Source organism: Metopolophium dirhodum, chromosome 1, assembly GCF_019925205.1.
Source record: "Metopolophium dirhodum isolate CAU chromosome 1, ASM1992520v1, whole genome shotgun sequence".
NCBI classification, from domain to species: domain Eukaryota; kingdom Metazoa; phylum Arthropoda; class Insecta; order Hemiptera; family Aphididae; genus Metopolophium; species Metopolophium dirhodum.
The window spans coordinates 115,981,200-116,003,826 of NC_083560.1; the positions used below are offsets into that span (position 1 = coordinate 115,981,200).

The 22,627-nt window shown below is 32.3% G+C and overlaps 2 protein-coding genes across 2 annotated transcripts; both read left to right on the plus strand.

Moving 5' to 3' along the window:
- The first annotated feature begins 5,342 nt into the window (after positions 1-5,342).
- LOC132952427 (uncharacterized) lies at positions 5,343-6,191 on the plus strand. Its single transcript, XM_061024728.1, has 2 exons — positions 5,343-5,384; positions 5,490-6,191. Exons 1-2 carry the CDS (start codon positions 5,343-5,345, stop codon positions 6,189-6,191), a joined length of 744 nt encoding a protein of 247 aa, XP_060880711.1.
- Positions 6,192-6,218: 27 nt separating this feature from the next.
- LOC132952438 (uncharacterized) lies at positions 6,219-6,812 on the plus strand. The gene has a single exon (XM_061024738.1). The coding sequence runs from the start codon at positions 6,219-6,221 to the stop codon at positions 6,810-6,812; it is 594 nt and encodes a 197-aa protein (XP_060880721.1).
- Positions 6,813-22,627: the final 15,815 nt, after the last annotated feature.

Consider the following 22,627-nt stretch of genomic DNA (forward strand, 5'->3'; position numbering starts at 1 on the left):
CACTACACCACATAGCTCGCTAGTATTTGCGCAGTGAACCCAACCAATTCTAGCCAAGCTATAACACCATTACACACAAGCTAGACAGGTCCGTCGGTGTGTGATAAGGTCAGTGCTCAAATTGGAAATATAAAAGAAGGGGTGGTGGTACTAAAGGACTTGGCTACAGAATCTGTTATATTAAAATATTATTACATTAAATGTATCATTTTTTTATTGGCCTTAAGGTCCATCAGTTCTAATATTACTGCTTTGTTTTCAGGTGTAATTTTCCTTTGATTAGGAAGATAACAATATAATACTCGGGAAATTTCATGGTTATAGTCTTCAGTAATTTTAGTAATCTCGAAAGATTTCCCACCATCTGACACTTTCAAGTAAAGCCTCACAGCCTTGGCGCATTGTACTTCAAACATTTTAATATTGTAATTATCTTACTTTTACAACTTATTAATTTAAAAAGAAAGTACTTACAATGTCGTTCGTTGATCAAGGGCGAGTTTTTTTTGTATGTTCCTCCGTGCACTCAACAAAATGTAATGTTATATTATTTTAATATAACAGATGCCATTCTGCTATTGAGATATTTGGAATTAATTGATGCCAATGTCTTGCAGACTTATATGAAAAAAATCTACAAAATTGGTATCTTTGTAGACCTTAAGAGAACTTTCAAATTGTTCAAATGACGTAAATTTGTGTCCTTGCTTCATTTTAAAATAAAACACAAATTGGTAAATTGGAAAAATGGTAACTTGTAAACTGAATAACTGAATAAACTTTTAATTTTAAAATTAACAATCCCTAATAAATGAACTATTATTATAGCTCTAAAGACACAGCGTTTAAGATATTTAGTGATATTTTAGTGATTAATACCAAGTTTGAATTAACAGTTTAAAACTTTTTTTTTGTTTTCTTAATGATAAAGATTCATGTATTTTGCCAACCCTATTAACATTGTTAGTTGCACATGCAAAAATAAAAATAAATATATTATACTAAATGCGGTGTTTGGTAGTAATGTAAATCTTTTTTAAAGTAATTTACCCAATACTGGTTAAATGTTAATATTATATATTAAAAATTAATAATACTAATATTAAATGTATAAAATAAACATAAATTTGAAGAAACATTGTTTATTAGACCAGTGTTTCTTAACCTTTTTGATATCACGGAACACCAGGCAATAATATTTTTTTCATGCGGAACCCCTCTTAAAATATCTTTAAAAAAAGAAGGGTACACAAAACATGGCGATAAGTGTCAACATTCGCAATGCACTAAACCTTAGTGATTAAAATACTAAATACAGCAAAATACAATTAAATTATTTATTTAGAATTTAGATTTTAGATTATATTTAGAAGTAACATTATATTATATATTTTGATTAGATTAAATTTTTATTAGATTGTAATAACAGAAAAAAATAATAATACAATTATTGCATGAAACTTAATGGAATGGTTGCGCTTGAATATGACTGCATATGTTATCAATATCTGGAGTAAGGTTTGTTAATGAAAGTCTTAGCGTCGGCGTCACATTCAATCTATTTCGATATTTAGTCTTGGTTGCAGTGACTGCTGAGAATCCACTTTCACATAAGTATGTTGAAGGAAAAGGAAGTAGGACTCCCAACGCCTTTTCACTTAACACGTTAAGTGCGATGCGGCCGCCGGCGGCCTTACTTAATGGTATTTTTAAAACGTTATCGGGTTTTTAATGTTGACATTCGTGAAATGCTATCAGCATTATCTCGGGAAGTATTTGGTCTAAAAATATGATTCCAACATTAGATTATTCAGTTTATCATGTATGTTATTAATAAAGTATAAAATAAATAAGACCGCCGGCGGCCTAACGGCGCTATGGTAATATTCGTTATCGCCATACGCCACTTGGCAGCCGGCTGTCGTAATAGAATGTTTATGTTATACCGCGGTTCGTGTCAGCAATAAATTACATTTTTGTCATATTTCTGAAATACAATTTTTAAAATGAATACTCGTTCAAAGAGAATCAAACTCTCGGATGAAAATGTTGTAAGGCAGTTACTAGAAGAGAGTGACGATGACAATAGTAGTTTGAGTGACTTCGACGACTCAGATGAGGATGGAAACTACGTACCTGAAGAATCTGAAAATTCATCTAGTGGTGAGTAAAATTACTTATTAATTTAATTCGAGCAGCATTTATAAAGTTTAATATTGTAATAGGTTTTGGGGATTTCATACTAAAGTCATGTCCATTTTAATATTCCAAATACACTATGTAGTGCACTACTATAAAAATAATAAAATAATAATGGTATGACGTGCAATATTTGTAAACCTATCAAAAAATGCATAACAATTGATTATAAAAAAATATTTTAATGTAAACAATAAAATAAATAAATATTATAACAAGTATTAATTTTAATTTATAGAAAAAAGTAATGTCGAAGATTTAGACGAATCCATATTTGCCCAACAACCTATTCCTTCCGTACCAGAATGGTGTGACGTAACTTGCAACAACCAAAAAAATATCGTTTTTAATGGCAATCCCGGGTTAAAAATCGATATTTTGCCTAATGCAACGGTTTGGGATTATTTCAACTTGTTCATTACTGATGAAATAATTGATTTAATGGTAATAGAAACAAACCGAAATGCTGATCAAATACTAAATGGTCGGAGAATAACTAAAGCCAGCCGATATTCAAAATGGACCCCTACTGACTCGGATGAAATTAAATTATTTTTGGGCTTACTTTTATGGATGGGGTTGGTGCCATTGCCCAGTATAAAAAATTATTGGAGCGTTAAAACTAGGTATAAGAATCACGTGGCTAGTAAGATTAAGTCTAGAAATAAATTCGAACTTTTATTGAGGTTTTGGCATTTTTCAAATAATGAGGAAGCTCCGGAGAGTGATAGAATTTTCGAAATCAGAAATTTAGTAGTTAAAATTGTTGATAATTTTCAAAAAACATTGGAACCTGATAGTATGATAGCAGTAGACGAAACAATGGTACCATTTAGAGGACGATTGAAATTTAAACAATATATTCCAGGTAAAGCCCACAAATATGGCGTAAAATTATTTAAACTTTGTGGAACTGACGGATACACATATAATATTCAAATTTATGCAGGAAAAACTCAAACTGAAGGAAAAGGTTTAGGATGTAGAGTCGTTTTAGATTTATGTGACCGGTATTTAAATATTGGTAGAACAATTATTACCGATAATTTTTATACGTCAATAGTTCTAGCAAATGAACTTTTAGCAAAAGATACAAATTTAATTGGTACATTGAGATCAAACAGAGTGAAGTTATCAGAAGTCACAAAAGCAAAATTATTACCTGGTCTAATTGTAGGGAGAGAAAATTCTAATGGAATAGTTGTTGCTAAATGGCGTGACAAACGAGACGTAACAATGCTATCAACATGTCATAATTTGAATATGGTGGACACTGGAAAGAAAAATTGGATTGGACCAACCAAAAGGTATTCAAGAACATATAACACCACCTAGAGGCTCGATATTATTGAAACACAAATTTCAAGAAACATCCGAAAAATGTAGCCGAAACCGTAAAATACGTAAAAGGTGCACTCATTGTTATAAAGAAAATGCTGCAAGAAACGGATCAGTTCAGGCTTGTAAAGATACAAAGAGAGTAACCACTCTCTGTACCAAGTGCGAAGTTTATACATGCTCCGATTGCTTTTTCAAACATCATGCCAAGTAAAAAAGAAGCGAAGGCTGAAGGTAAAAGTATACCGAGTATGATAAAAACAATTTATATTGTAAAAGTATGACCATTTTTTTAGTTTTAATATGTTTGTATACTCAAAATATTAATTATAAGTAATTATCATTTTCATTTTTATACATTTTTTGAAATTTTTAAAGCATTTTGATTAAACAGTAAAATTTATTGTAGAAAGTTAAGAAAAATAAATATTATGTTTAAATTTTCGTTGCAGAGCAAATAATATATCTAACCTATGGTAAATTTTGTCCTCTAAGTCCTAGTGCTATTTTCAAAAGCATAACTACAGCGCCAATCATATAAAACCGGTAGGAATATACATTGGTTTTGAGGCAGCCCGCGGCCGTATGGCCTCCTAGGAATAATATGGTGCGGCAGCCGGCGGCCTAAAAATCGCACAAACATCCATACGACTTTGCGGCAGCCGGCGGCCTCATGGCACTTAACGTGTTAATACCTCATATTCGCTGTGAACTTCTATCCAAAATTTATCTAGAGATGAATCGTTTTTTAAGTTTTTCAACGTGACGTCTGAGGAAAGATCTGCCAACATATCCTCTTCATTCGTAGATAGAGTATTTGTTGAGCTATTGGCACTGAATGGATCTAAAATCCATAAGAAACCATCTCTTGGGTCTTGATTTGAAAGGAAATAATCTTCAAATTTAAGAGACAACATATTCAAATGATTAACAATAATCAGTTTAAGTTGAGTAATACTGTAATCTTCATTATTCTCGTTCACCCCACTCATGAACTCCATTAAGGTGCTGAACATTTCAAAACAGTTGTTTTCAATTCTTGTGATCCACAGCTTAAATTTTTTCTTTTGCCCTTCTATTTTACTGTAACTGTGAAACATGGTTTTCTGTGGTCCTTGAAGAGACAGGTTTAGCTCATTCAAAAGTTGAAATATGTCTGCAAGATATAATTGTCTGCAAGACATAATTTCATGTTCCAATCTATGTCTTTGAAGTACTGAACCAGGTCACAATTTTTGCTTGATAAAAATATTATTATTTCTTCTCTAAGTTCACACAGTCTTTTTAATATCCGACCTCTCGAAAGCCAGCGAACTTCCGCATGCAATAATAGCGTTCTATGTGCGGATCCCATTTCATCACACAACATTGAAAACAGTCGTGAATTAAGAGAGCTGGACTTAATAAAATGTACTGTTTTGACAGCTGTTGTTAGTACTTGATTAAACTCGGCACTCATTCTTTTACTTGCTAGCATTTCTCGGTGTATCATACAATGTGTGCTACTATAAGTTAAAATTTCCGAGCAAATAACGCATTAAGGGCAATCATCTTTATATGTAAATCCGAATCTATACCAAATAAGAGCGCACCGGGCGGCGCACAAAAACCGGTCATATCACGCGCATGTCAGAGAGCGCTACCGTCGTGCGTTCCAGCGCCACCAGGGTCAACCGCTTATACAGAGTGTGTTATATTGTCACACCATTTTAACGGTCTTTAGCGGTAACACGTATTTTTGTTTTTTGTGCGCATTCGCTGTTTATTGAATTTTTCTTGTTGTTGTTTAATTTTCACGTGACACTATGGCAAATGTTTCACCTTCAACGAAAAATCCTATGGGAAAGGTTAGTAAAAACATATACACACATAATGTATTATTATATACGTATTATAGTTTTGTCTGTATATTATACATTACTTAACATGGTTTTTTTTGTTTTTTATTCCAGCCAATTTCATCAGGTCAATGCATCATGATTGTAAATTCATACAAGATGGAATTAAGAAAAAATCCTAATATAACTGTTCGGGAAGCTAGGATTTATATATCGAAACAACTTGGCATCGGACAACGAACAGTTTCAAATGTCATCAGCGAATATAATACTAACAAAACTGTCACCTCTCCGTGCAAAACTCGCATAAGAACATCATTCAAAGATAAGTTTGACGATTTACAGATGAACACAGTACGTTTTCATGTTCATTCATTCTGGTTTAATAAAACTATACCCACATTGGACAAAATACTACAAATTATTAAAGACGACGACACTTTGCCAGATATTTCCAGAATGAATTTACATCGTCTGTTGAAATCCATGGACTTCGTTTACACAAAACGCAGTCGCAATAGTGCCCTTATAGAAAAGGATGAAATTGTTTTGTGGCGTAGACGGTATTTACAAAATATTTGTAAATATCGTGAAGAAGGGCGGCATTTATACTATCTTGACGAAACCTGGGTCAACGCAGGCGACTGTACCAGCAAAACGTGGGTAGACAAAACAATTAAATCGCCTCGTGATGCATTTTTTCAAGGTCTCTCGACGGGGTCTCAGAACCCATCTGGCAAAGGTAAGAGGCTAATTGTTCTCCACATTGGGTCTGAAGATGGGTTTGTGCCAGGTGGCCTATTATGTTTTGAGTAAAAAAAAACGACCGACTACCACGAAGAAATGAATGGTGATACATTTTACGACTGGATGAAAAACGTAATACCACGACTCAAAGAGAATTGTGTCATTATAATGGACAACGCCCCGTATCACTCGGTGAAAAAAGAAAAAATCCCAAATACAACTACAAAAAAAGCAGACATCATAAAATGGTTACAGGACAAGGGCGAAGTAATTGATCGACGTATGGTGATTCCTGAATTACTCGATAGAGTACAAATACTAAGACCACAATACGAAAAGTATTTAATTGACGATCTGGCTGAAACACACAACAGGACAATTTTAAGACTCCCTCCATATCATTGCAAGTTAAATCAAATAGAATTGGCGTGGGCTAACGTGAAAGATCACGTGAAAAAGAACAACACCAGCTACAAGTTGAGTGACGTCAAAACTCTTTTATTGGAAGGTATAGAGAGAGTGGATGAGAGCATGTGGAAAAATTTTATAAGACACACTATGACCGAGGAAGAAAAATTCTACAAAATCGATTTCATAGTAGACGATTTGTTGTCTGCAGAAACAGAAAATCTGACAATGACGGTTGGCGATACGTCTTCGGAGTCTGAATTCACTAGCGATGATGAGTAATATTAAATATATTTTGTGTTTTTTTATTTTTTTTATTTTTAAATTTATTTTTATTTTTGTAAATAACTTTGACAATGTGTAAAAACTGACTGTGTAATTTTGACAATGTGTAAGAATACAAAACAAAATGTGTCCTATTAAATGTTGTTCTTTATAATCTACCCTATCCTATTGATATGAAAAATTAAAATATTATATAATCAAGGTGCATATGAAAAATAAATAATAAAACGTACACAAATAAAAAAAAAATTGCAGTAGTATCGGTAGTAAAAACGTTTGTAAACGTTTGTGTTCAATATTTTTAAAAAAAAAAAAACAATAAAAAGGTCTATTATTTTACTATGTAATACGCGATAGCGCATTGTTACTACAATTTCCTGTATGTACGGCGGCGTCGCCGACGGCGGCAACATCGTCGACGACGCCGATCATAGCCGACTAAGGCGACCAATCACAGAGCTAATAGACCCGTCCAGGGGGGTCCGGATGTCGCTCCGCGATTCATTTGTATGCGCCAGCGCGGTGCGCTCTTATTTGGTACAGACTATAGGTATGAGGGATCGTACTTACGAATTTTCGGTTTCTTCGGTTTTGGTTCCAACGAAGATGTGACATCACTCGTTGATGGTGTTGGTTCCTCAGCAGTAGTAATAACACTAGTATTTGGATTTTTTAAAAAGAAATCCAACTTCTTTTGTTTACTCATATTTTAATAAATTGCCACACACAACTGACGAACAACGGTTAACGGACAACTACGAATGGACGAATACGTACTGAAGTACAATATTGGTAATATTATACTTCGTAAAATAAAATTTTATAATAATATACGATAACATGTGGTTATAAATAATTATTCGATACTGTCATGCCATCGTCGTTGCCCTCATTAACAATTTAATAATATCTCATACAATATATTGTGCACGTCTAACGGGGTTTCCCACTAGCTGCCTCTAGAATTCTAGCTTTTTTCTATTTTTAATATTTTGATAAAAACACAGCACAGCACTTTCGCGGAACCCTCAAGTGATCTTCGCGGAACCCCAGGGTTAGGTTAGGTTAGGTTAAGAAACACTGTATTAGACTGAGTGGGTTTACTTTGTAACGAGACAAGGCACCTGCTAATTAAATATTCTCATAATAGTTAATTCATGTACGCAACCCAGCGCGTACAGTGGTAAAACTTATAAACACGTCACCGCCGCCCGTAGTGAACGTTGACAACGCGCCGAGTACGACTCCGACGCGCCACCAGAGTTATCAACGCATATACATACATTGAATATGCGACGTCGGCACGCACACTAGATCGCACGCGCAGCGGCCCTTATTACGCAGTACCATGTACCAGTAGAATTCTGGTACAAATATAAAGAATACCGCCCGTAGGCGAGTTTATATCATACCATAACCAACAGGGCCGGTGCAACCAGGGCACCTGCACAGGGCCCCGCGCAAATGTAGGGCCCCGCGGAAGCCGGCTCACTCCAGAAAAACTAATCATTACTGACTAAATATTATAAATATTATAAATTTACAATTTAAAATAATTATGGGCATTTTCGTGGTATCGACTTTCGATAATCGATTGCATACTACGGCCAACAAGAGTCCATATGTGAACCAAGCATCGATATAGTAATACGCGACGTCTTGTCTGTTCTCTCCCACCATGGTGCCATTCCCACTATTCGGCATATCGCATAGAGTAATAATATGTAGAGAAGCTTTACCGTATATTACACTACATACTGATTTGAGGCAAGCAAAAGGGCGAGCATCAGTGTCGCCACAAGCTCATTATAAAATTAACGTATAAAGCGGTCCCTACACGATCAATAATATTGCACAATAATCGATATTGCGCAATATTATTGACAGTCTAGTATAGATATTGAAGGATTGTACAATATATTGAAGAAATCAAACTGGGTTGGAAATTTTTTGTACAATACATAATATTATTGAACGTTTGAATATGATATTGTGCAAAATTTAGTATCCTATCATATCGGTTGTGAAGCCACACGTGTTGTGTCGTGTTGCTACAGGTTTATATTTTTCGTTCTATCTTCTATTGATACACTATATCATTTTTCTATAATAATAGACATAAAATATTAGTTGACATAATTCTTAAAGACATAATAAGAATTATGTCAACTAAAATGGAAGAACGTTTGTTTATAATTGAATGTATTAATTTGTATCGAGATCTGCCGGCACTTTGGAATGTCAAAAGTAAGGATTATTCCAATCGTAACAAAAAAAATGATTCCTATGAAACGTTAGTAACGAAATATAAAGAAAAATATCCACAAGCCACTAAGGAAGACGTTAAGAAAAAAATGAATGCATTAAGAACAAATTTGCGTAAAGAATTCAAAAAGGTTAGTACACACAATATATATACATAACTATATTATTATATTTTATTATAGACTTATAGTATCTATTTATATTGATGTCTGATATACAAAATGTTCAAAATTCAAATCTATTTACGTAAGTTTGGATAATAATATAATGTTAGTAAAACAGTATATATAATATATATACATTTATTTATTTATTTATATTTGTTTAATCATAAACACCAATCAAAAACATAAAACAATACCAAAAAGTATACATGATACTCCTCCAAAATAAGCATAGATTGTGTTTAGAATTAGTGAGTTCAAAAAAAGTCTAATAAAAGATTAACAATGATACATGTTTTTAAAAAAAATATTATAATAATATATATTATTATGATAGTGGTAAAATAAAAAAAAATATGTAATTAATAAATAATAATATAAAGTACTTATTTATTATAATAATTTCATATTGTTATATTTAAGTTACTAGGTTAAAAGCTCGAAAAAATCTGGTGCTGGATCGGAAGACATATATGAACCATGTTTATGGTATTATAATGAAATGTTATTTTTACAGGACCAAGAGACACCAAGTGACTCAATAAGTACAATGGAAAGTGATATTGAAAATGACGAAGAAATCAATCATAGCACAGTTGATGTAAGTATTTTATTATTTTATTATCATTACCTATTTACATTTTTTATCAATACACATCAATTATTCATACAATAAATTTGTCTTGCCATGGTATTTTTCCTTCGTTATTAAAGTATTGACAATAAGTATTTCTTATATCTTTAGCTAACTCTGTAGAATTTCTGTTATTTCCATGTTGTAAATTAATTAATGGCTCCTGAGTTCTCCAAAACCCCTCGATAATTCTCCCTTCTTCTTCATACTCCATGTCCATTGAACCTTGGCAAATATATGATGCTGACTTTCTTAAATAATTATGTAGAAAACAACAAGCCAACACAATTTTTTTAGCTTTATCAGTATCTACTTGTATTGGTCTTTGGAACACACCAAAATGCGAATTCAAAATTCCAAAAGCGTTTTCAACAATTCGTCTTGCCCGACTTAGACGATAATTAAAACTTCTCTGTTCCTTGGTCAAATTGGTTTGACTATAAGGCTTAAGTAAATTTTCACTCATAGCAAATGCATCATCTGCTACAAACAAATATGGGAGTGTATAACTTGTATTAGTCAATAAATCTGGTATTGGAATATTTAATGTTTTATTATTTAACATATTTCCAAATTTAGTATAGGGGGAGTCCGGGATACTTGAACAGGGAGGAGACTTGAACCATCGGTCATAACTTTTTTAAATTTCGCGCTAGTGAGATAACAACTGATTTATAATGTGCATTACCGCGTAATAAACTCACCCATGTGGCAACGCTGTATTTTGAAAGTCCGTTCGATTGTTATCAACAAAAATGTATTTTGAGGTTGTCAGAGTAAAAAAAAATTGTTATCGTTGTTTGTTGATTTTTTAAGGTACGTATATACTGTTATTATGAATAGCTTCGCAATTTTGTGTAGTTTTATACAATATTAATTAGTTATATCAATAGGGTTTCCATTTTTGTCCATAATTTATCAAACTGATTAAGGTAGTGGGTGGGATACTTGAACCACAATCTGAGGGGAGACTTGAACCATGGTTCAACTCTCCCGACGTAGTGAAAACGTTTATCACACCACTCTTTTGAATATTAATTTTCAAATTATATTTATTTATAATATCAGTAGGATTATAAAAATTAAGAATTCAGAATAACTATAATTAAATAATTAATATTGTTATTAATATTTAAATAATAGTTCTAGTATAAATTTAGGTAACATTAATTTTTTATCCATTTGTATTCAGACAAAAAAATGCCTTTTAAATACAAACCAAAGGCAAGCGCTAAAAAAAGGAATCCTTTTACCAAACAACAAATGGCCGATGCTATTGCAGATGTTCAAAAAGGAATGTCATTAAGGAAGTCAGCTATGAAGTATGATGTTGATAGAATTACTCTAAGCCGGTACGTACAAAATAAAGAAAAATTAACAAAATTTGATGAAATGGGGAGTCAGTACAAAGCTAATCAGGTATTTACACTTGAAGAAGAAAAGGTGTTGGTTGATTATTTGCTAGAATGCAGCAAAATGCATTATGGCTTATCGAAAGTATCAGCTATGAAGTTAGCGAGTGACTATGCAATAGCAAATCACAAAAATGTACCAGAAAGTTGGATAAAAAATAAATCTACTGGCAAAGATTGGTTTCGAGGATTTCTTAAAAGAAATGCACAACTAAGCTTAAGAACACCAGAAGCGACCAGTCTTTCTAGAGCCACAAATTTTAATAGAAAGAACGTACAAGACTTTTTTGATAATCTAAGAGAGGTAATCGAAAATTATAATTTTGAACCACAGAATATTTACAACTGTGACGAAACCGGATGTACTACGGTGCAGAAGTGTCCCAAAGTAGTTGCTGGTAAGCAGTGTCGTCAAGTTGGTCAAGTAACGTCAGTTGAAAGAGGAACTCTTGTTACTGTCTGTTTTGCTGTGAATGCCATAGGGAATGCTTTACCACCGTTTTTTATCTTCCCACGTGTCAAGTATAATAGTTTTTTTGTCGAAAATGGGCCATTAGGATCAGACGGTGACTCATATCCAAGTGGGTGGATGACAACGAAAAGTTTTGTGAAGTTTATGGTACACTTCATAAAATATTCTAAAGCATCAAAAGAAAATCGAGTTCTTTTAATTCTTGACAATCACGAGAGCCACGTCAGTGCAGATGTAATTCAACTTGCCAAAGATAATGGAATTACCTTACTTACTCTTCCACCCCATTGCAGCAATAAGCTTCAGCCACTGGATATCACTGTGTATGCTTCATTCAAGTCAAAATATAATGCTGCTCTTAATAATTGGATGTTGTCAAATCCTGGTAAAACTGTAAGTATTTACAACATTCCTGCTATTGTATCACAAATTATGTCATCGGCTTTTACACAGGCTAACATTGTCAGTGGCTTCAAAAATTCAGGTATTTATCCCCTTAATTCTGATATATTTGGAGATGACGATTTCTTGTGCTCTGCTGTTACTGACAGAGAAGAAAATTCTACACCTCAGTTACCAGAATTATCAAGTATTTCACCAACAACTTCTTCAAATAACGCGATTACAACATCATCACCTGTTTTTACAGTATCAATCCCTGCACAAGCGTTTCCATCAACATCACATAGTTTATCAATACAACCAACATCACTCACTTCATCTACTCTATCCACGCGAGCCATTGATGTCACACCCAAAATAATAAAGCCGCTTCCTAAAGCTTTACCACGTAAAACCACCCGACGCGGCAGGCAGCCTGGAAAGACTAAAATATTGACGAAAACACCGGATAAACTAGATGTGCCACAAGAATCTTTAAACCAGTGTGAACAATATGGAAAAAAGAAAATTATTAAGAAAAATAAAAATCAGAGGTCGAAAGTACGAAAGCAAGTTTTACAGTCCAGCGATAGTGATAGCGAAAAAGAAGAGGAGTCCCTTATTCAATATGCTGACAGCTCAGACGGGCCTTTAGAGGATCTAATAGAAATAGATGAACACTAGTATTTTTTCGTGTGTAAAGGAGATGAAATTTTAGATATGCGTCTTTGAATTCATTGCAAAAGATATGTTCACGAAGTATGCGTGGGGCTAACTTAAACGATACAGTTCCATTTATTTGTTGTGAATGCGAATAACAAAGTTTTAAATTTAAAATAAAATGTCTTTTGTTAACTATTTATAAAAATATTATAATAAGTATGAACTAAAAGTCTGAAATATGTGATTGTATTACTAAAAATTAAAATATTAATTTGTTGTTTTTAACTATTTAAAAAAAAAATTAACTATAAAAAATATGTTACAATAAGTTTTAAATATAATGAAAAGTGTTTGTTATTAATAAATCTAAAAATTGCTTTTGTTATTGTTACCTATTTATAAAAAGTATTTATAAAAATGTTGTAACAAGTATGAAACTAAAAGTCTGAAGTGATTGTATTAATAAAATACTAATATTAATTTGTTTTTTTAACTATTTTTAAAAAAGTAGGTATTAATTATAAGAAATATGTTGCAATAAGTTTTAAACATAATAAAAAGTGGTCGTTATTAATAAATCGAAAAATTGCTTTTGTTATTGTTACCTATGTATAAAAATGTTTCATAAATAACAAAATATAGTTAATGTTCCTAGAACTAAAATTGCTGTGCCTTAACAAATATAATACCTATTCAAAATTTCATTTATATTTGTTACATTCATGAACTTCTTTGTTATGTTCATGTCTCCCAGTCCCATGGTTCAAGTCACCCGCACAACCGGGAGATTTGATCCACTTTCCAACTTTCAGAAAGATGGATGTAGCACTCATAATTATATATATAGAACAATCTGGAATTTATTATAGGTTACTATGAAGTTATACTTTCTGTAGACATCAATTCCATTTCTCTATGTCGATTACGAAAGAAGTTAAAATTAGTTTTCTACGAAGTGGTTCAACTATCCCGGACTCCCCCTAACTAATAACACCCCCATCTGATATGCGACCGTTTATGCCAACATCAACCATCATAAATTTGTAATCTGCATCAACTACAGCCATTAGCACTATACTAAACGTATTTTTATAATTAAAATAGAATGATCCGCTGTTTGGAGGTTTTCTTATTTCAACATGTTTTCCGTCCAGTGCTCCTACGCAATGTGGAAAATTCCATTTTTGTTCGAAATCTTTTGCTATTTGCACCCATTCTGCTTCCGTTTTTGGAATCTTTAAACAAAAAAGTTATTAATTATTTTTTTATTTAGGAAACTGAAGAATTGTTTACAATTCCAAAAGTAAAAAGAAAACATCAAAAGCATCAGTCGCCACAGGAAGAACTTGTAGGATTAGCTTGTAAGCGTTTACGTCAGACAGAAGATAGTGATGAAATGAAAATAGCTATTGCTTGGGCATCGGAACTTCAAAAAATGAATGCCCAACAACAAATGTTTGCAAAAAAGGCTATCAACGACATTTTATTTGAAGGTCAAATGGGTGCATTACATCGAAATGTTATTCAAATAGTACCAGCTTCAACTAGATCATCAACCCCGTTCTATAGTAATACTCCAACACCCTACAGTCTTTATTCTTCAACAAATAGTGGCCCCCCTTCTATTGAAACAAATGACATGCCATGTACTTATCAGACATTGACTATTGATATTCCAAACAATTATTCTACAATTGAGAATAAAACCTCCACAGCTTCAGATTTTTTTCAAACATTTCAATACCATAAATTTAAAGTTTGTTAAATAAAGTTTAATAACATAAAATAAATGTATGTTTTTTATATCAAAAATGTCAATTGAATACATTTAGTTTGTTAAATAAAGTTTAATAATATAAAATAAATGTATGTTTTCTTACCTTAATATATGTTTTCAAAATAGTAATAATAGCTTGACAAGTTTCTAGTACAATACTACTGATGGACTGTGGTGAAATTGCACTCAAAAATTTCAGGTCTTCGAACGTATTACCAGTGGCAAGGTACCGTAATGTTATAGATAGTCTCTCATTGACAGAAATAGCTTCCCTCATTATCGTATTGTTTTTGGATATGTGGAGTTACAAGCTATAATGAATAATACAATTATTTTACAGTTAAGTAAATTATACTTATAAAATATGGGTAATTCCACGTACTTTCAATAAATTCTCATAAGATGTAGCATCCATTCGTAAAAAATTCCTATAGTCATCTGGTTCAGTCATTCGTAGACAGTTTAATAATTTTTCATGACTATATTGTGCTCTCTGTTTATACCACTCTTTCATCCAACGTCTTCTTTTATTTTGTTTGGGTTTTTTTTGGTTCAATCCAAATGCTACTGCGATGCAAATTAATTCGGTATCGTTAAGATACATATTTAAAACTATAATAATATAGTTATAATATAATTTATAGCAGATGGTAAATGATGTTTTAAACTGACACAACGTAAACAACGTAAACAACACAATTGGTCATACACAGCGGTACTACACCTGACCTGGCCAACGAATTCAACTGAATATTGTGCAATAATATTGAGAGGTTTGGGTGAAATTAATATTGAACAAAATATTGACACAATTTTATTGACTCAATATTATTGAACGTGTAGGGGCCGCTTAACACTTGATGTCTTATCATTGAGTAATAATAATACCGGTAAGATAATAATGATAATAATATTTTCTGTATCATCAGTTTACAGTTTAACAAACATAGTATAGACGTAGTATACCCGTAGTATAGACTCATAGAGATATTAACCGAAGAGTATAAATAGATATGTCGAATGTTGTAATGTCGATTATATTATTTTGGTATCTCAGTACTTATCTGTGCCTACTGATATTATTCTTTCATTTATGATGTATCGGTTATCCGTCATTCGGTGTTGGTGAGTTGTGGCCCGATCCCTAAATAACGTACGAATTGCGGCCCGTGTTTATGAAACAGACGTGCGAGTTGCGGCCCGTGTTTATAAAACAGACGTATGAGTTGCGGCCACATTTTACATTTTATTTAAATTTGTTTTTTTTTGTAAAAATGGGAAAAATGGCAAAATGTATGGTAATTTATGGTAAAATTAATTTTAATATTTATGTAAAATATGTAAAAATGTAAAAAATATTTATTGGTTGGGCAAAAACTTAAAACTTAATGATTTGACGAAATAAAACTGCTCTATTTCTTTTTGTGCTAGCATTGTCATCTGTTGTCTTATAAATGCTTCTTTTTCACATATTTTCTTCGTTTTTATTCCATTGCTTCTACATTTGATATACGTTTCTGATTGAATTTCTACTAACACATCAATAAAATTATAGATGTTAGGATGACTAGAGTAGAACGATGAATTTAGGTGTGAATGAAAACTTTCACAGCCGTTAGTGGTACGGTTACAGCTAGCAGAGAACTGTGCCCAAATATTTGGGGGAAACATAGCATCCGGGGATATATAGTTTTCGAAAACATAGTCGGTAAATTGTACAACCCGATCATCTTTAGCGGGCAGTATTGCTAAAAAGTCATCCGTGAAACAATCAATGACGTTGTCAGAGTCCAAAAATGGCAAACCAAAAAAAAATTTTAAAAAATAACTTTCATCTGTATTTGTGTTATACATTTTCGTGAGTCCTAAACTTTGAATTTTCCTTCACCAACTTTGCCCTAGGTGAAATCGACATCCACTTATTTTAGCATTAGGGAAGACTTCCGCTACAGCACTGTGGATAGCTTGTTCAAAATCTATAACAACTTCAGTAGGAGAGCACGTTAGACCAATGGACATGGAATGGCAAATTAAATGTTGAAATGCACACTTGTACGTGGTATTACACTTGTCGGGTAGTAAAAAAAACACTAGAGGTAAATATACATCATTTTTTAGGCCATGGATGGTAAAAAGTTGATAAAAGTGTTTAGGGCAGCTTTTGAAAGTTCCATCTACGTAAAATTTATTTACATCGCACAGCACTTTTATGTTTTGTATAGTAGAAAAACCAATTATACAATTTTCTTTGTCGTTGATAAACAAAAATGGCTCACCTATATTAGTTTTGATATTCATAGACTCTAAAGCAGCATGTAATTCTTTAATGCATTTTGGCAGAGGGGGGTGTACAAATGAACGGGCACGATGAGCATTGTGTCTAATTAATGATAAATCATTCGTTGTCAAAGTCGATATATCGCCTTTCTTCAATTCTGAACGAATTAATTTTGAAGGTTTGCAAGAAATGTCTTCTATGGCTTTTCTTTTCAGAGAATTACTTAATATTTGCCTATTCAGGACTTTTTCGTCGTTTTTATTGTGGTTATGATTAGTATTACTGTCAACTATTTTATTTAAAGGAGATAATTTTAAAAAGCACTTACAACTTTTGACACTGCAAGGCCACCTCTGTACATCGTGTTTTAGTGTTTTGTGGAAACGAAATTTGTAGCCTTCGTAGAGAATAATTGGTTTTGATTTTTCACTATTTACGAACTCCATAACGCACTTATAATAAACTGTATAACACACTCAAGTGGTGAACAGACTAATATGTACACAGTAATATTTTTCGTTTGAACTATTGACGTTATGGTATCTACTTTAGATAAGATACTGCCGATACTGCCGGCACAAAATTGAAAATAAATAAATTTCCCGGGCCGCAATTAACTTATTGATAAAATATGACCGGGCCGCAATTCACCGATCTTCAACACGTAAATGACATGTCGGGCCGCAACTCACCTATAGCCCCGTCATTTTCATACACGCGTTACGAGAGTACCTATACGGGTTACGAGACAAGCAAATATTATAATATCCATGCAGCCGGCATCCGTCATAGGTAAATAATTTTTTTTATTATCAATAATATATATATTATTAATATGATTTAATTTGTTTAGTTTATGCTACAGTAAATAAATGTATTATATCAGTGGCTTCTCGTGTTTGTGCCAAGTGCACGTGCACTACATACCCAGTTAGAGTGCATATTACCAATTAAATTGTTTTCAACGAATTATTTTGGTCGAGCGTCGGCATTATAATTAATTTTTACTCTCACTCGTTTATTATATTCCGATTACCAACTAAAAATGTTCGTCAATCATAATATTTTTACTTGTGAATACCAGAATACTTATATACAATATACGTATAACGTATTACATATAATATTATAATATTACATATTATTATATTTTTTATGAATGTGCACTATTTCATAAAAAACCCACGAGCCGCCACTGATATTTTAAATTTTCTATAAGAAGTAAACATTTGTTTTTTTTATGTAACTGGAGTGTATTTATGTGTTTGTCACACTTTTATTTATTGTTTTATTTATTCATCCTCTTTATCTAGTTGAATAATTATTTTTACTCAGACTTTTATAATTATATTGACTACAATAAAAAACGTGTATTATATAATTTATGAAGGTATAATTCAACAAAATGTCAAATCGAGATCGTGATAGATTCAGATCATATGATTCGGGTTGTAAAAAAAGAGAAAAGAAAAAATTAAAACAAGATTTTTTAAAAACACAAGAAGGATCATTTAATAAATTTTTAAGTTACAAAAATGATAAGTTTGATAGTCAGAATGATGTAATACTATCTACTAAAAACTCAACAATTCCCCAAGTTAGCTCTGAGGCAGAAAATGTAGAATTAGAAAGAGAAAAATCACTTGAATTATCACCCATTTATTTCAAGTCTCCTAAAGCGTTAGATAAAGATTTTGAGTTACCACTAACAATAATAAGTAATTTTAAAGAATCAAGTTCAAGTAAATTAACTTCAAATGAATCAAATAAAATATTTAGAAAAAAGAACTAAAAAAATTGAAAACTGACAATGGCCGTAAACAGCTCAAAAAGAGTCAAAATATTTTCAAAATTTTATGGTGTATAGAAAATGTTAATATAAACATTCTGTCAAAATTTCATGTCCTTACGGTCATTTGTTTTAGAGTTACACCAAAAACCAAAATCGATTTTCTCGAAAACAGATTTTGCGTAAAAATTCCCGTTTTTCCTTAATTTTTCTTTTGTTTTTCATGTCGCTTTTGAAAACTACTGGGAAATTTTTACTTTTGGCCCCCCAAAAGTACCAACTAGAATCACTTTCCTATCAGAAAAGTTACTGTTGAAGAAAATCCAAGCACTTTTACTGTCCTAAAAGGTGATGACAGACACAAAAATAAAAAAAAAACACACATCATTGTAAAATCAATACATTCATCGCTTCGCTCAGAATCTAAAATTAAAAAAATCCAGACTAATAAACAGTCTCCGCTCAGACTCGCTTTTTTTATACAATGATATTATATCATTGAATTCAAGTTTAATACAATCCATTATACATTGTCCCACTTGTAACCTACCGTACAGCAGAGTGACAATCAGTATTTCTAGCTGAATTTCACAACTTACAAGGCCACAGCTACACAGCAAGTTAGTCAAGGATCTAAGGGCTGTATTAATTGGAATCTATTGAACAATGACCATTAATTTCAATAACCTTTTCAATAGAAAACCTGTACCCTTGTACAAACTCCCTATATATCAAAATTAAATTACAAGAACCTATAATTTAATATAATATATCGAGGTAGAGTTTGTAAGGATTTGGGCTTTTTAGTTCCACATAAACTACCCACGAAGAAAGGGGAACACCTGATAGCCGCACCGCGTGAGACCCGAGGTTCAAGTCGGTTGAATTCACAGACTTTGATACACGCGTGGGGTATTGAAACTCCAAGATTTATTTTGGGGAAAGGGTGAATCGATAAAGACATAATAAGTTATGATTTTAAGGTAATCACGTGGGTGTATTTTACATAAGTTTAAATAATAAATAATTTAATAATAATATTTTCATAATTTCGTTACAATAAGTATAAGGTGGCACATGGCAAATGCACAAAATACAGTATATGGTGGCACAGGGCAAATACAATAAGTATAAGATGGCACATGGCAATGTCGGGATTAATATAATAGGGAGTAAGAATCTGAATAAAATTTAGGAGCCTGTCGCAAACAATTGTTTCAATATTATAATAAAATTCGGTGGCATGAGTCGACGAATTTGCCCACGAAGTTCACGCGTTTTTTTTTTGTTTGGTGCTCGAGTGAGCGGCTTGCGACAGCTAATAATAATAAACAAAATAAGGGGTAGGGAAGGAAAAAGAAAATGAAACTGCGTCTTGCGACGCCTACAAATCGTGCTTTGAAAGGGGGGACCAAGGGGAAAATATAATTACGATAAATGGACGTGACTGCTGCTGACTGTATTGACGTGGGTGACGGGTACTTCGCCCGAACATCGGGCCTGGAGTCGTGTCTCAGCCCATCATGTTGTAGAACAGTGCGTCGATAATAATGTAAAGGTGTCGTTGAACTGATTCAGGGCCGTGGAGCGAAAACTGGTCACGAGGTGATGTATTGCCAAAAAAAAAAAAGGTGGATAAGTGGATGTCGCTCTGCTGTACGGTAGGTTACAAGTGGGTCACTGTAATGGATGGTGTTAAATTTGAATTCAATGATATAATATCATTGTATAAGAAAAACGATTCTGAGCGAAAACGGTCAGTCAGCCTATGATTTTACCAAGTATATTTGATGATATTATTGTGAATAAAGTAATTTATATATAACCTATTTACGTGGAGCCTTGTTTTAAATTTTCAATCCTTAGCCATAAAAGTTAAAAATTTATAAATTTTTAACTACAAAATAATTAATAAATTATAAATTTGATAAATGTTGTCAAAATTTGAACTTTAAATGCTTATAAAAAAAAATTGTGCCTATGTATTTTTAATATTTTTCAACTGCTATTAGAACAATATATCAGGAGCCTTATATTAAATTTTCACGCTTTTTTACCCAACAAATAAAAATTTATTGATATTTATAGAAAAAAAAACTAAAAAAATTGAAAACTGACAATGTCCGTAAACAGCTCAAAAAGAGTCAAAATATTTTCAACATTTTATGGTGTATAGAAAATGCTAATATAAACATTCAGTGAAATTTTCAAGTATCTACAGTCATTCGTTTTTTAATTACAATAAAATAAGAAAATTGCTACATGAGAAATCGAGTAAATATCAAATGTTGTAAAAATATAAATTTCAGACGCTCATAAAAATTTAATTTAAGTTTCTTCTAGACATTTTTTTTTTGATAATGGTAGACAAACTTATGAGTAATCTTATATTACATTTTCAAATCTTAGATTTAAAAAGAAAAATTTTTATGAATTCTCATCAAAATAATTTGCTATTTTTCGTGATTTTTCCGTATTTTGTCAAAATTTGAACTTTAAATGCTTATAATTAAAAACTGTGACTAAGGATTTTTAATTTTTTTCATCTGCCTTTGAAACAATAACCTGGGAGCCTTCTATTAAATTTTCAAGCTTTTTTACTCAACAGATAAAATTTTATTGATATTTATAGAAAAAAAAACTAAAAAAATTGAAAACTGACAATGGCCGTTAACAGCTTAAAAAGAGTCAAAATATTTTGTAAATTGTATGGTGTATAGAAAATGCTAATATAAATATTCAGTCAAAATTTCATGTCCCTACGGTCATTTGTTTTAGAGTTACACCAAAAACCAAAATCGATTTTCTCGAAAACAGATTTTGCGTAAAAATTCCCGTTTTTCCTTAATTTTTCTTTTGTTTTTCATGTCGCTTTTGAAAACTACTGGGAAATTTTTACTTTTGGCCCCCCAAAAGTACCAACTAGAATCACCTTCCTATCAGAAAAGTTACTGTTGAAGAAAATCTAAGCACTTTTACTGTCCTAAAAGGTGATGACAGACACAAAAATAAAAAATTAATAAAAAAAAATAAAAAAAAAAAAAAAATAAATAAAAAAATAAAAAAAAAACACACATCATTGTAGAATCAATACATTCATCGCTTCGCTCAGATTCTAAAATACTTCGGAGGCCGATCGGGGTAGACTTCCGCTTCACAGGCCGTGCGAAAAAATAAAAGTGAATAGACGGTGAGTACGCCGTCAGGCCGTTTGTCTGGTCGGAGCTTTCTTGCCGTGGAGTTGTCGTGGTGGGGTGGATCAGTGTCGTATTGATGCGGGATTTGTTACATTATTGGTGTATCGAGACAGTACCGGCGGACGTGACAAAAGCGCTGGTGGCTATGGTTGGCGGACAACCGTGGCACGTCGACGAAGGGGGAAATGGGGAACAATTATTGCATAACACTGTGGTCATTAGTGCATTAGCGCGCGATATTACGTTTTATTACTAATGGTTATAATAGTAAAGGTGCGTTGACTTGTCAACAACGTTAACAATAGGTGTGTTCGGAGAATAATATTATAATAAAAAAGGCTAAAAATTCCGTGACGTTACAAGTTCCATTCTCAAGTGTTGAGTAATGTAATTGGTGATATGAACAACTACAAAGTTGTTCACTTGGCCAAATGCCCACACACGCATCATACATAGTTCTAGGCTATTATTTAAATAAAACCACATTTTATAGAGACCATTGAGTATTTCAGTGTTTGATTGTATCAATGTATACGATGCACTGACTTCCACTTATTACAACGTGATCCTACCCTATTTTTTAAAATTTGTTTTGGATGTTTTTAAAACAAAATTATAGTAAACTTACTAAGTCCTTTAACCCATACTATAATTTGATTTTATCATTTTAGATAATATATGTACGAAGTTTATACTTGTTTTTTTTTACTTTTTGAAAAATATTATACATTCAAATACCGGTATTTACCGATACCAGATCCGAAACCTTAATTCTGTAAT

Bases quoted from the DNA above. Each gene is read 5' to 3' on its own strand.
- LOC132952438 (XM_061024738.1), top strand. From the start codon at position 6,219: ATGAATGGTGATACATTTTACGACTGGATGAAAAACGTAATACCACGA.
- LOC132952427 (XM_061024728.1), top strand. From the start codon at position 5,343: ATGGCAAATGTTTCACCTTCAACGAAAAATCCTATGGGAAAG. The intron at 5,385-5,489 runs GTTAGTAAAAAC...TTTTTATTCCAG, and splicing joins CGAAAAATCCTATGGGAAAG to CCAATTTCATCAGGTCAATG.